General features: G+C 30.8%; 1 protein-coding gene across 1 annotated transcript; it reads right to left on the bottom strand.

Moving 5' to 3' along the window:
• Positions 1–7,903: 7,903 nt before the first annotated feature.
• On the bottom strand, positions 7,904–13,816 carry LOC149553379 (protein STRICTOSIDINE SYNTHASE-LIKE 10-like). The gene is made up of 4 exons (XM_089789881.1): positions 13,123–13,816; positions 8,922–9,194; positions 8,583–8,750; positions 7,904–8,357 (listed from the first exon to the last, which is right to left on the bottom strand). The coding sequence occupies exons 1-4, from the start codon at positions 13,431–13,433 to the stop codon at positions 7,955–7,957; spliced, it is 1,155 nt and encodes a 384-aa protein (XP_089646007.1). The 5' UTR covers positions 13,434–13,816; the 3' UTR covers positions 7,904–7,954.
• Positions 13,817–16,340: the final 2,524 nt, after the last annotated feature.

Genomic DNA, 16,340 nt, shown 5'->3' with positions numbered 1-16,340 from the left:
ATTTCCCAAAAAGCCATCACTTATGACATCAATTCATGCTTGCATGTGTGCTTTATACTAACCAATAAATACTTACTAGAAAATTATTTTATGATTCACAAAATTTTGGAAAGTAATAATTTAATACATCATTTGATTACAGTTAAATAACTAGAGTTGAAAAGAAAAACCATGCAAATGAAATATCAAAAATATTAAATATCAACAAAAAAGGGTTTACTTTGCATTATATTCTTTGTATCTACTTTACATTTAATCTTCATATATATATATATATATATATATATATATATATATATATATATATATATGTATACATGTATACATGTATATATATACATATATATGTATACATATATACATATATATATACATATATATATATATATACATATATATGTATACATATATATGTATACATGTATACATATATATATATATACATATATACATATATATATATATACATATATACATATATATATACATATATATACACATATATACATATATATATGTATACATATATACATATATATATGTATATATATATACATATATATATGTATATATATATATATATAATATACATACATATACATATACATATAATATACATCTACATATACATATACATATACATATACATATACATACTATACTATGCCAAAAATAGTCATGGTTTCCCTAAAAAGGAGAAGTGACAAGCTTCCAACCATTACATTTCATACATTTTTGATAATATATTTTACAAAATAAAACCTAACTAAACTGACAGTTCTTCATATAATGCTTCTTGTATCCTTCAAAACATCTCAAAATCATTGAAGTTTCGGTTTTGTTGTTCCACCGCATTTGCAATTTGTTCTTCAAAATTAGCAGGGTCGAGACCCATTTCAACAAACATTGCTTGGAGGTATACCGTTTCTTGCTCCTTTTTCAGCTCTTTGATGGCATCACTGGGATTAGTAGAGAGAACTTGCAAAGCTACAATAAGCCCAGTAGTAATATCACTTTGCTCTTCATCCTCCTCCATAGTCAAATCTAGGTTGAGAATAGCCCTCTTCCATAGGCGGTTCCATTTTTGGAAATCAACTACATTTCTGAAATGGAAACCATTGACAAGGATGTCTACAATTTAAAGAATATTTTTTCGGACTAGACTCAATTCTTCCATAAATGCAATAGGACATTCCACATACATGTCATCCTATAGATACCTCACTTTCTTATCACTCTTTGATTTAATATTGGGAATAATCTTTTGATAATCTGATGTAATTGATTTGAAAAACATATGATTAGTTTGTATCCATTAGTAATCATGTCATTTTCTAGCACATTCGCCAATACATGATATTTTTTTCTTCAGTAGATGGGAAAGATCGCCTAATTCAATATATATATTTTTCAATAAATAGGAAAAAATTTCTAATACAATATATATATTTTTCCAATAAATGGGAAAAATTTCCTTATACATATATATATTTTCTATCACAAGGAAAAAAATCACCTCAATTTTATGAAATTTTTAATGGTCTGAGAAAAATTGCATCTAAGATTAGACTTTTCCTAATGTTAAAAAATAAAATCCAATAGAAATTAATTTCACCCCTCGCCCCCTGAAACCAAAGTTGGACTTTCCATGAATTTATATATTGTTAGGTGAGGGAGTTTCTTAAAGTTATCCCTGGATGATGGTCAACATCTCTGTTTGGCTTCTTCTTCATGGCCTTCTTCCACCTCTTCCAAGTGGCTCCCTTGCTTGGCCTGGTCCATTTCACCTCCCGAGACTGAGGAAGAAAAATATAAATATGATGATGGGTGGTCTATTTTTGAACCACTCGCAAACCCAATTTAGGATAGAATGATAAAGCTCTCTCTAAGTTTGGACTATACTAAGATTTGTGTACAAAGGAAAAATAGGAGTGACACATTTTGTCTATAATTAAAGGATTAAAAAATGAGTAAAAGAGAAAAACTAATAATTCGTAAAGGCCAATACATTGAACAAGGCATTATGACCCTTAGAGTTGGGTGAGGCAACAATGTTCCAAATGTTAAAATAAAAATATTAAATAATAATGGAAACAGAGGGAAAGAAATTATCGATAACAGAAATATTTATATTCATGTGTCAAAAAGATTACAATAGAAGTGTGGATTCATGATCCAAGACCATACGAGACCAACAAACCCATAGCTTGATCATCCTACCCAACCACCAAACCCATATTTGTAGACTAACAAAGTACATTCAAAATGTTATAGAGAAAAAAATTTTGTGAGCATACAAGACTGCAATTATTCAAACATTAAAAAAAAACCACCACTAGAGGCACACAGACATGACACCCAGGCTAACCTTTAAACCATTTTTCCATCTCCTCTTTGGTGAGGATAGGAATGACATCGATAGCCCAACCACTTTTAACGATGCCACGACCTTTCTTCCTACAAACACTAGCACACTCAGGGAGGAGAGATATGTTAAACCCATCCACTAGGGAAGTCACTTGATGGGTCATGGAAGATGAACTAGGTTCTCATGATCCACCCATAGTATGTCTCCTTGTGCCACCGGAACCACTTCTGAGCCATCATCACCACCATCCTCACACTCAAGACCTCTAGGACTCGCTCACTTGTGACAATGATCAAACAATTGGTGACAAATCAAAGGATGACCATCCTTGTCAAGGGCCACCCTTAAACATCACACACTAAGGGAAGAATTTAACTTGGGAAAATAGTCAACTTTGACTATTTAACACTTTTGGTCTAGGAAGTAAGCTTAGTGTCTGATGTTAAGACATTCCCTTGCCAAGAGGAGTTGAAGACCTGACAAGCATTTTTTTCCAACATCCCACAAATCTATTGCCACCCAACTCTTGAGCTCGATTTGCAAATGTCACATGCATCATTGCTAGCAACAAAACCAATCCCTAAAGGTCCAAGATTCCCTTTGGAAGCCCCATTGAAGTCAATCTTAATCCAAATTTTGTTTGGTAGTGTCCAAGAAGGAAGATGGGAAGAATAAATTGGAGGTATTCAGTTAGCCTATCAAAAAGAGATGAATATTTTTATGAATAAGATTTTCCTACTTCAAAGACTATTAGAAAGAAATATTTCAAATGTTAAAAATGTTGACAAAGGTTTTTAATAATGTCAACGATGTTAATTGAACTTATCATTAATATTAAGGTATGTGGAACAATGTACTTGTTGTCATGTCCATGTCCATTTTTTTCCTATAACAATAGTGACAAGTTGCTGCTAAGGTTCTATTCTATGAAGAAAAGTGAGTATAGATTATAAACAAAGACATGTAAGAAAATTGAGGAAGACATGCATACAATACCAAGTTCAATACTTCTATGGTTAGTTATTATTTTAGTTGCAATCATTATCTTACAAATAATTTTGTGAGCTTAAATATATTTGCTCTCTTAGTTAATTTCAATATGATTAGTACATTTATAAGAAAATTATAATTTAGATAAAAAGAAAAACATTCATGTTGATTACAGAATTTTTTCGTAAAAATATAGAAAAGAAAAGGGGCTTAATTTTTTAATATTAAGTTCATTTAACCTGTCATCTTGAAAATTGAACACAAGACCTTCATATTACAAAGAAAAACAACAACCACTACACTACATGCCATTACCTAAAATATTCAATTTTGAATACATCAATCAAAACAAATATAAAATTTTAAAAAATTTCTTTTAAAAAATTATCAATTTAAATAATTATTTATTATTATTATAATTTATATTTTTTTCACTTGAACTATTAAACTATTCCAAACTTATGATTCCGAAAAGTATTTTAAAACTATTTTTAAAATTGTTTAATTTCTTAATATTTATATATAAATAAAAAATCTTAATTTTTTAAAAAAAATATTTCTTCTTAATTTGTTTTCTCCTCATCCTATTTTCCAATTATACTTGAATTCAACCATCCTCAAATAGAATTGAATTTCAAAACTCTAACTTGTTGTGAAGCCATTTGTTAGTCATTTCTGATAGCCAAACTTTAAAATTTGTTTATATTGTTTTTTATTCATCATCAATTTTTTTGAAAATAAAATTATGCTAAGAGGGAATTAGAATAATCTTAATTTTCATATTCTTCATAGGTATTTATGAATGATTCAAAATTATAATTGGTTAAGTGGTTGCCAAAATTTTAAAGCTTATTGTTGTTCCATAGAATTTTATAAACTCGTTTTTTAATTTTTTAAATTATTGATAGTTTGGTTTAATCTAATTATTTATAAATATTAATACATCACATTAAATTGTTGATGGGTTTGACTTTGATGTTATTAGATTTTATTTTATTTTATAATAGTCCCTTCCTTATATTAAAAAAAATACAATAAAGTTACAAATTCACAAAAAAAGGGGATTAGATCTTTTTAAAATTTGAACATTGTTTAAATTTATAAGAACCATGGTACTTTATTTGTAAATATGACAATAGTATTATCATTTTTAATACAACTAAGTATAAAATTTATTGACAGAACATTATTAATAATTTACATCAAATATTTAAATTTAAATTTGATAGTTTACATCAGGAATATACTACTTTTAGTATAAATAATTCATATAAATAAATAATAAATTGATTATTTAAAGAGCATAAATTTGAAAAAATATAATTCAATATTTTTTATATAATAATTTTTTTCTATATCATTAAATTGCATAATAACCATCTAAAAAATTTAAAACATCAATAATATAACTTACATTTATTTGAGAACAAAATATTATATCAAATAGATTTACATTTATACATTTCCTTTTACTATTTATAAACAATAGTAATATAATCTGATGTGTTAAATGTTCCATTTATTGTCATGAGAGATAGATTCTTGTAAATCACAGGACTCATAAAACATGAATCAATAAGTATTGACTCAAAAACAACACAATTAAATCCTAATAAGAATATCACAAAACTAACATAAGACAACAAAATAAACATATGTATCACGCACCTACTCATAAGCTTCATAAAGTCTACATTCCATACAATATTCATGATCAACACATATCACAATCTGAATAATCAATGTCAAGCATCTTGAAACTTATTATCCAAAACCTGATCACAAATAAACAAATATTAAAAAGGTAGTGTACATTCAATACATGAAAGATGTTTTAACAATATTATATATATAAAGGAAGAAAGCTCTTAAATAGATGACTTTCTATAACATCATAGGCTTAAAACCTCTTAATCCTTTGCAGGAGCACCAAGTGGAACATATTTGGGAGCTTTTTCCTTTCTAGAAAGCAGGCCTGTGGAAACAGGGGACACAATAGAATCTGTGGGGCTTTTGTACCTGCAATAAATTCAATGCATTATTACAACATGAACAAATAAATAAATCCCTTCAAAACAATATCAAATGCATTGAAGCTTGCCTCTCATGGAATCCAAAAACGTTTTTCAGAGGGACTTTAACAGGAGTGATCCTTCTTGGCTTCTGATTCTCAATGTTTCTTTCCTTCAATGCACCAAAACCTTTATCTTCCTTCTCCATTCTTCCACACTCATTAATAACATTCCCCACAACTTGTTTCTCCATTGTTAGGAGAAATATGAATCAGAATATGTGTTTGTACAAAAGAATCCAAATCCAAGCAAAACTAACAGTTGGGTCCTAATGCTGAAAGCTTCAAAGATAGAAGTATTAAAATGGGTATGTGAATGTGAATGACAGGAAATGAAAAATGGATGCTTTATATAAAAGATATGTTGCTTAGATATATGTAATGGGGATGAACCAGTCAATGGGATCCTTCATTGTTTTGGTCCACAAGCATGATTCCTCACAACTTGATGTGTATTATAAGGTATTCCAGTCCATAGAAAAAAATATTCTGCAAAACATGGGCTTTAAGGCCATGATTATTAGTTCATGTGATAAGTATAAGCATGGAATTCATGTTTTATTTTTTTCTCATTTTCATGCGTTGGAGTTGGAATTCTAATTTACAAGTCAGAGGTTCATTTTAATAAATTAATTGGTCACCGAGATAATGATTCAGATTTGTAATTCAACACCAAACACCATGCCAAGTCATAAAGAATTCATAGTTTTTAAATTACACACCTAGTTTATAGACAATCCCATGGGTTTCAGTTCTACTTTTGTATGGTGCCAACTAGGACCATCATTAAGGTGGAAGGGGACCATAATGTTTTTTTATTAGATTGGTAATATATAAGTCATATATGTTGGAAATACAAGTTAAGTTGACATTCTTACGATATAAAATGTTATAAATAAACATTATCAATATCAATATCATCTAAATGTAATCAGCGTTGAGTGTCTCATTCATTCTCATTAGAGATGGGTTCTTGTAAACTACAATTCATAAAACATAGATCAATAAATTTGACTCGAAATTATATATGCGAATAGTGATACCAATATCAATCATTCTACATTGTTGTTACTTTAAAACATTAAATTTCTATAATCCAAAGTTGAAAAACAAGATCCAATGAAACAAAGAAAAAACAAAAGAGACACTGCTACTAAACAAGACGGAACCATTTGCTGAAAGGAGAATGTAGAATTTCAGGCACTTGTAGATCTTAGTATGTCTTGATTGATATCTTATAATATATTTCTCAGAATTTTCTAAACACCATCAGCATCCAAAGGTAAAATTATTTTGGTCATTTCAAGATGCCTCAGAATATCCATTTAAATATACAATCTTAACCATTTACAAGATCAAAATTCTTCAACTGATTGGAATAATTGCTGCAGCCTTAAAACATTCAATGACAACACGTTTAAAATTTATGTTGCTGCAGCCTTTGTGATTCAGTTTAGTGTTTTAATTGTAATTGATATTATTATAATGCATTTTAAGTGCTCCATCTTTTATTAAAAATTATGAAGAATTCTGACAATGCACACATGAAAACAGTGAATGAAAAGAGGTAATATAACTGTTTAGTATATTTCCATTCATCAATTTGTCTTGAGTCAATTCATATATATATTTACCTAATATATATAGTAGATATATAATGATTTGTCATCGTATATTAATATTAGATATGTATTTGTATTTATATATAAACACATATAACATATATTGTAGATATATAATAATTTGTCAAGGCATACTAAATTCAGTAAGACATTTTTAAACGCAATAAAATTTTAGAAAGCTTTTGTTTTTGGCAATTTTGAAGTTTTGCACTGTTTCTGAATTAAGATAGAAGGTGCATTTAATGAGTACTTTGTTAGTAATAATGTTCTACTTAAAAGTATATGCAAAACTTAAAAGAATACTTTAAAGGTGACTAGTAAAGGTAAACACTTTATTTACACAAGAGATTGTAATTAAGAAAATAACAGATATAAATGAATTTAGTACATTAATATATATTAAAAAATAAAAAAATGAATGTAATGGAAAATATATGTCAAATTATATGATATTAGATATCATCATTTAAATGTCTATATTTTTTTTTTTTAAAATTAATCTATATTTCAGTAATAACTCAAGTGAATATCTTCCATAAAGATAAATGGTTTGCCTAACACTAATTGCATCTAAATGATGTGTGAAACATTATGAATTCATGAAAGATTACTACTCTCAATAATACTCAAATTTAAACACATCAAACCAAAGATCAATTCCATTTTACTTACTACCTTATTTATTAAACTTACAAAATAATGTATTATAAACCTCCATCAAAGAATCCTTTACTTTTTCATAATAAATAATATCAATTATAATTATTGCTTCTTATTTACCCATCAGAATGATTATTCTAGTAAGTATAAATTAATCATCAATTGTCACTTATCTATTTGTAATACTAAGGCTATAAATAAATAAATAAATAATGGAAAAGTTTTATCATATTACATCTAATCCTAAACTTGGTTACTGATATTATAAACAATAATATGTGGCTGAAGAACAGAACCTAACCAAAGGATACCATCCTTTTCCTTAACCTCACTCACTGATCTCACAACTAAACCATCGCTATCTTCTAGAACTTCCAACACTTGTCCATCAATGCCATATCTTATAATCATGCCCCTCCCCCTCTTTGCAGATAATTTACTGAATAATTTAGTTAAAGGAAGAGGAATCCTTAGTAATAATCTTCTTATACTCAAAGGTAGTTTGAGAAATGGATTTGGTTTTCCATGAATAGCAATCCAAAAGTCTCCACTTTCACTCAAACGAACATTATCAGGATATCCAGGAAGTGAAGCAAATACTTCCACTCTACCCATTTTGGGTCCCTTCAACCAATATCTAAGCAATCTGCAAATAATTACAATATTAATCAATTTTTATAGTAATTTAATAGTTATGGGAATGCATCGTGGTTTACTATATATATAACTTCATTACAAACAATACATAAATGCTCTCAAGTATTTCAAAACATCATAAGTGAAAATATTTTAGCATCTCTATCAAAATTATTATCCATGCTTTATTCTTCACACATTTTACTAGAACGATATCAATTGGGTAATAGAATACCTGCATGTGATAGTCTCAGATATAAGCAAAAAAGTTCCATCTTTGCTTACAGCTACTCCATTGGGAAATTGAAGGCCTTTGAGAACAACTATTCTGGCTCTTGTTCTTGGGTCGTAACGTATCAATTTACCAGTTTCATCACCCTCTATGAACATCAACAAAAAATTCCTATGAATACCATAGAATGACATAAAATTAGCCAAACAAAAATCCATTAATCTAATAAAAGAGGTGTAAGATCAATGAGCCATGGTGTTTTTAATTTTAGAGTTGCACATATATGTGAGATTTTAGTAGAAATAATCCTATTTTGAAATGACTGATAAAAAATACAAGTACCTTCTTTGTTGTTTGGAACTACTATCAGTGAAGTAGATAAAACCTTCTGTATCAAAGTCCAAATCATTTGTGAAGGTTAAATTAGCACCCTCCACATGGGTTACAAGAGGTTGGGCAAGGCCCCCATGAGGTCCAACACTAAGGAGACCAAAATAGGCATCTGCAATGAAGAGTGTTCCATTTTTATGGAAGCGTAGTCCTAATGGTCTTCCACAGATGTGTTCATGTTCAACATTTAGAGTAGGTGGATTCTTTGGTGCACATTCTATAGACCTGTAGTTTGGTAACAAACCAATTGACAAACTTTATTCAAGTAAACAATACATATTTTGATCTATAATAACTTCATATATTTATGGAAATCAACAACTACTTATAACTAGAGCTTGGTGGATAGCATTTAATAGTAATATAGTTTTTTACTTTTTTATAATTTGATGACTCGCTATTTGTAGTTGTACAATAATTATAAAAGAGTGATGTTAAATTCAATTATATCTTTCTAAAAATTAGTCATCTACAAAATTGAAACATGAAGTATGATTAATCAAAAGTTCATTGAAAAAAGCTATAAACAATTTGGAATACTAAAATTGAAAAATATAAAATATATCTAAATACATACGAAATGCAACCACTCAAATAAGTGTTAAGAGTTTGTACATCCATCTTATTTAAATTCATAGGAGATAAAGAAATAATTTTGAACATTATACATTCTACACTAGTATAGCAACTAGCTTTCAAGTCATTGTACTATCAAGAAATTCACAGTTACAACTTAAATTTCAAAGATATCTAAACAAGGAAAATATGAATGTCGTGAGTCATATGGAGTAAATGTTTCTTCTTATGGAAGACCTCTATTCCATTTTCTCTTCTTATTTGAAATAAAAATTAAGCTTTTATAATTATTGCTAAGGAACAAATTCCTTTACTATAATTTCTCATTGAGATTTAACATTAATCATAAATTAACTTCAGTGATATTTGAATTTTAATGTTCTAAATCAAGTTTTTAATAATCATTGTTAAGGAACCAATCCCTCTCTAAATTTATGACTACTAGTTTAGATAACTTGGCACATCAACAACTTGGCCCCCAACATATCGTTGACCATGGAGCTAGAGTCGGATGACCAATTATCCTTTCTTAAATTATCTAAGCATGATGGTACCTTTGATAGACATGTTTATTGTAAATCCAACTACATTGACTTATGTCTCCACTCATCTTGCCACCACATCCTAGCCAAAAACTTGGCATCCTTAGGACCCTTGCCCTTAGAGCCTTTAGAATTTTTGACGATGAATACATAGACCAAGAGTTGGCTCATCATTGACATGTCTTCTCCTTGAATGGGTATTCATGTAAACAAATTTCCAAGGCTCTTTGCCAAGCCAAGTCCTTTTTTCTTTCTAACTCTATCCCTAACCCCTACTTTGCATGCTTCCATTCCTTTTGTGGATGGCATCTCCCAAAAGGTTGCCAAAATCTTAACCAAAAGGAGCCTCCATGTTGCCTTCAAACCCCTTTCAAAGTTAAGTAATCTCATCCCCCCGCTCAAGGACTCCAAAGACTCCTTTCTTGACTTAGAAGTCTACAAAATAGAGTGCTCATGTGGCACCCCCTACATAGGCAAGATTGGTTGTTCTTTTTGTCCTAGGATCCGTGAGCATAGTGCAAACATAAGGCATGATAGGGTCCACAAATCTACTCTGGCAAAGCACTCCTCCACCAAACATCATATATGTTTGGAGAAGGCCCAATTTTTTTACAAGGAGGACAACTATTTCAATAGGAAGCTCAAAGAAGCCATCGAAATTAACCACCACCTTGAGCCTCTCTTGGCAACCATTGCTAGGCACACTCGACTGCCTCCAGTATCCTTGATGTTACCTTTCCTTGTGTGTGGTCTTGGGGTCTCGCTCTTTTGGCTCTTCTTGGTCATTGGTTTTGTTTTGCTCTTTCTCTTGGTTGTTTCATTCTCTTCTTGTTGTCTAGGAGTTGGTTTTTCTTGAGGTATTGCCCCTTTTCCCCCTTTGTTCTTTCACTTGTTTATTCATTTTATACCTATGCATTTTAAGCCTGAAGTTTTGAGCGTGGGTTTAATTGTCTATTTGTTTTTCAATATTTCTTCTATGATTGGTATAGTTCCTCATATCTTTATATATTCCATGAGAAGGATGCCATCATTTTTGGACAAAATGGTTCTTTTATGATTTTTTCAGTCATTTCTTGGAGGTGGTCTTTTGCTTTTGACCTTCTTCTTGGTGTTGGGTTGTGCTCTCTTGATTTGTGTAGGTAGGGTTGTTCTTCTCTTCTTTTATATTTCTTATTGTTGCTATTTTTGTTTTTATTTATTAATTTTTCCATCCATTAAGATTCAAACCATAAAAAATAATTAATATATAGACAGACAAATATCACTTTTATTTTTTAAAATTTATTTAATAATTATTTCATAAATAATCTTAAAATTACTTGCAAATAATTTTTATTTTTGTTAATTGAACCGGGAGAGAAAGAGGGCTTTCGAAAAATTAAATAGAATAGAAGCATAGAGAAAGGGGGATTGTTGAGTACGAAATTACAAAGCACAGCCATTTGAAACAACAGAGCATTAAACTTTCAATAAATACTTACATGACACAGATAGTCTATGAAATGACACAATTTATTCTGTCAAACAATTATCAGAAATTCTCTCGACTTGCTCCATGCTAAATAAATCTTTAAAAACAATAGTAGTTAAAGTAATTCATGTGCTACACTTCGTATCTATATATACTTTGTAGTACTAAGTAAAGCTCCTGCTCTATCTTTATGACTTATTTTGATCTTTTCCAATTCCATATTTCACATGTTACAAATTACAGACACCAAATAAACCTTCAAGAGCATCACCTAGATCCAATGAGTGCTAAGTGTTCTATTTATTCTCATGAGAGATGGATTGTTGAATCACTACTCATGAAACATGGGTCAATGAGTTTGACTCAAAATCACACAGTTAAATCCTGATAGCAATATCACAAATCTTCAAATGGACAATAAAAAAACATCCTACCCAAACAGATTCTAATAATCATAATTAATAAAATCTAAACACATTATTATAGTCCTAACTAAAATAAATTAAAAAATACTAAACAAAAAGATTAAAAAGGTAAAAGAAACAATAATGAACGTACACACACCCACATGGTTACGCTGAAACTTAACAGTAACCGGTAGAATCCTCGGCCTACTCTAACCACCACCCATGTTGATGCGCCTAAAACTCCACCAAACTTGTACGGCCGGTCATCTTTGAGCATCTAAACTTTGAACAACACGTGACGGCTCTATGATTTCAGCCATTATTAACACGCGTCTTCCATGAACATACGAGGATAAAGTGATTGCCTACCTACGCCAACATATTAATATAACCATAATATTATAATAATAATAATACACAAATCTAGCAGCCTATTTAATACTCTGACCTTGAACATAGGACATATTACCTTAAACATTTATTGATGTGCATATCAGTTACTATTATGGGGTAAAGGTAAAAACTTATTCTAGCTTCTACTTTTGTGTCATCTGTCTTCTTAAAACTAATTGAAAGGGATCTATAACAGATAATGTAGCCGTCATTGGACCCCCCAGCAGCTACTACTGGGTCATCTCCTCTATTATGGGTTGGAAAACTTTAATATTTAGTAAAATATCTATTTTAGATCTTTTTAATGTAGATTTTACATGGCCTTGAGGGTTACAAGTGTTTGTCTTGGATTTTTTTCAATAAAAAATTAGATTAGATTAAATCTAAAAACAACAATTTAGAAGAAGATAGATTGTATAAATCTAATGTCTTGATTTGTAGTTCATAATAGATGGTCTTAGTAACTTGTTACAAATTATAGTTTCAGATTTATTTCAATGAAACAATATGGTTAATTTTAGATATAGATGATCTTTTGAGAAGCTACAAGTGGCTGGATAGCCATTGCCGTAAAATACAACCAAATTAGGAGAAAACGGACTGCAAACCGTCAATTTCATTGAGAAAACTGGACAGAAATCATTGGGTTCAGATTACTGACAGGAGGTACCTACATGTACCCAATAACGAATTACAGGATTTTTTTGTTAAATTTTTATAATTCTCTTGGGTTTGGCAAACATGGGTATTAATGAAAAGAATACCTGATTGGGGAAGTATGAGCAAAATAAGTCCATGGCTTGTTTGGTCCCTCCCAACGGAGAATACGGCCATCACTAACACCTGTATAAGGCCCTCTTCCTTCCATATCAAAAGCAATGCTTTCTGGCCCCAAGAACTCCCCTGCGAATCGAACCTCTGCCGCCTGCAACCTATTCTCCTGGTCATATGGGAAGTTTTCAAGCTCCTCTCCCCATATGCCCACGAATAGACTTACTATGTTTTCCTTCATTGTAACCGCCATGGCCACCGACAGAAGCAACACGATCAGCCATGTTTTCACTCTGGTTTCCATCAATTGAGTGCTCTAATTCTCCCCTGTATTGGAAACAGAGGGATGGTAGATCTACAAGACTGAATTGTGGGATTGGGATTCTTTGTCTCATGGCACAAAGTTTATCAAGATTGAGAGAAGATTACAAGGGAGAAGGAAGAACTCGATTGGTAACCACCATACAAAAGTCATCGTTGAGATCGATGCTGGTCCCTCAATAAAATTGTTAAATATGTATGTTTAAGGGAATTAGCAAGCTAATATGGCTGAAAATCAGTTGGTGGAAAATTTGTGGTTGTTAGATACCCTTAGATCTACTAGCAATCGTGCTCTAGTGAGTAATGGGTATGCCTAACAGGCGGGGGATGTCAGTTAGGGCTCGTTTGGCCGCAGGTATAGGAATGGAAAATAGGCATGTAATACTGGGAATAGGAATGGCTATTCCAATAACAGCTATTTTTTGGAATGTGTATAAGCTCATTTTAGAGGCAAAATGGGAATATAAAAATCGTATTCCAAATTTTTCTATTCCTATTCCATCAACCAAACAGAAAATAAAAATTGTATTCCAATTTTTCTATTCCTATTCCATCAACCAAACGGACCCTTAAGGAAAACAATTTTTCTAGTTTTTATTTGCATATTGTATAGTATATGGAGTAAGTTGGTAGGGCATTACCAAAATACTCATCCTTTGTTTGTAACATGGAGGGGAAAGGAAAAGAGAGAGAGAGTTGTAAGAAGATTGAGATAGGGGTAGAGATAGAGAAGATATATGATCTTGGGGATGGAGATGAAGATGGAGATGGAGGAGAGAAATAAAAGAGGGATAGATAAAGAGGGAAGAGAAAAAAGGGAATGGTCGAGATGGAAAAGAAATATATAGAGGAGAGAGAGGGAGAAATAATGAAACATGGTGAGATAGATAGATAAAGATGTAGACATGAAGTTAAATTCACACGTAGATAGAGGGGGAGATTTAGGTGTAGAAAGAAATGGAGAACTAACAAGATAAATATCAAAGGATATAGATAAATATATACATAGAGGGTAGGGGGAATGATTGTGCGTGCGTGTGTGCGAGCGCGCGAGAGAGAGAGAGAGAGGTGGATCTATATGGTGATATAGGTAGAGGCCAATATAGTGAGATAAATAGGGTCATGGAAATAGATATAGAGATGTGAAGAATAAGGAAAAAAAGATATGGATGGAAAGATATTGAGGAGTGAGAGGGAAATAGAGAGAGAATAGAAAAGTATAGTAAAGGAGATGAAGGAATAGTTGGAGAGAACAAGAGATAGAGTTGAGAGAGAGGATATATAGCTCAATAAGAATAGAAAAGGAGAGAGGGATTTATCACAAGGCTTCAGTTAGTGAACTTGAATCGTAGCACATGTATTCATGACATACTAAAGAGACTTCTTACTTTTTAAAATATTTCCCCCCACCCATTTTCTTGTATAAATCCCAACCCCCTCTATCCACTATTTAAATAATATATGTGAGGCAAGAATAATAATCCCAAATTCAAACTTCTTAGATAACAACAAAACTGAGACCCCAACTCTAGAATATGGTCACAAGACCAAGGGTCCAATAAAATTCATAAAATAGGCTCAAATTCACAATCTGGCAAATTTGGTAAAGTTACAAATCTAGGAAAATTAGTATGAAAACAAGACTTTGGATCGAGAAATAAAATATCTCAAAATATCCTATAACCATCCCGATTGCACGGTCCTAATCTCGAGGAAATGGCTAGAATTTATCAAAACTCTAATTAAGTCAAACATAGAAATAGGTGAAAACCAAATGGCACACAAAATGAGATGATGCCCAAAACACCTAAAATCAAGTATCAAATAAATCGACAAAATTAAAACCATTGGTCTAAATCAACCCAACATCACATTTTTCAAATAAAATTTTGGATCTGAACACTTCACAGAAATCCAATAGCATAACAGTAGGAAAACTAACAAACTCACATGATGAAATAGTAAAAAGCTCACACATGTCCAACTAGGTGATGGAATTGCATAAAAACAAAGGGGGACACTAGTTCTCCACTCTCTAAAATTTAGAAATCAAAAGAACAAATTAAAATAGACTAAAAACAATAATACTAGAAAGCCCTACCTCACAGCCAAAATGAGAAATACCATCGTAAAATAACTAGGTTGTAAAATTGGACGAAACCATCAGCATAGCAAAGCAATCCCAATACAAATCCAATGAGACCAAGCGAAGATATGTAAAGCTAAACTCCCACAACGAGCAAAATAGTGAATTTTCACAGGATGCTCATTTTGAGAAATTTCCTCGAAAACCATGAAATAACAAAGTGAGAAATGAGAATAGAAACTTGGTTTTGCCTAATATAAGCACTTTTAAATTAGAATATTAAAGTAAATTAATAAACTAATTGGCTCATTTCTTAATTAAATTGAAATCCAACTATGACAAATTAGCCGACAATAAATTAAATTAAATTAAATCAAATAATTAAAATCCTCTAACCCATTAAATCACATTTAATTAATATTTTCTATGACAACTATAGATTCCTAAATGGATAAACACACTCACAGATCTATACACATATACATAATGAATCTAGATGTACCAATTACTGGAGGGTTAAAATGGTTAAAATAAAAATATAAAGATACAATGCCCATACAAGGGTGATATTGTATCAACATAAAAGGTATTATCACTAACTCCATGTACTATTCAATATTTATGCTTCTGGGTGAGATTGTGTGTAAGTTTGACAGCATCAATGTTTCAGATCATACTCAATGATCCATCATCAGGTTTTTTTTCTATTAGCTCTCTCATCCTAATGATGGATCATTGAGTATGATCTGAAACGTTGATGCTATCAAACTTACTCACAATCTCACCCAGAAGCATAATAATTGA

Source organism: Cupressus sempervirens, chromosome 6 (assembly GCF_028749045.1).
Source record: "Cupressus sempervirens isolate cs-2001-9-10 chromosome 6, ASM2874904v1, whole genome shotgun sequence".
Taxonomy (NCBI): domain Eukaryota; kingdom Viridiplantae; phylum Streptophyta; class Pinopsida; order Cupressales; family Cupressaceae; genus Cupressus; species Cupressus sempervirens.
This window is presented reverse-complemented; position numbering and strand designations above follow the sequence as displayed.

What these genes read in the sequence shown, in the direction of transcription:
- LOC149553379 (XM_089789881.1), bottom strand. Translation starts at nt 13,433, where the DNA reads ATGGAAACCAGAGTGAAAACATGGCTGATCGTGTTGCTTCTGTCGGTG. An exon ending in AGTTCCAAACAACAAAGAAG is followed by an intron (nt 8,751 to 8,921) that starts GTACTTGTATTT and finishes TGGTATTCATAG; the next exon opens with GAATTTTTTGTTGATGTTCA. An exon ending in TCTGAGACTATCACATGCAG is followed by an intron (nt 8,358 to 8,582) that starts GTATTCTATTAC and finishes AATTATTTGCAG; the next exon opens with ATTGCTTAGATATTGGTTGA.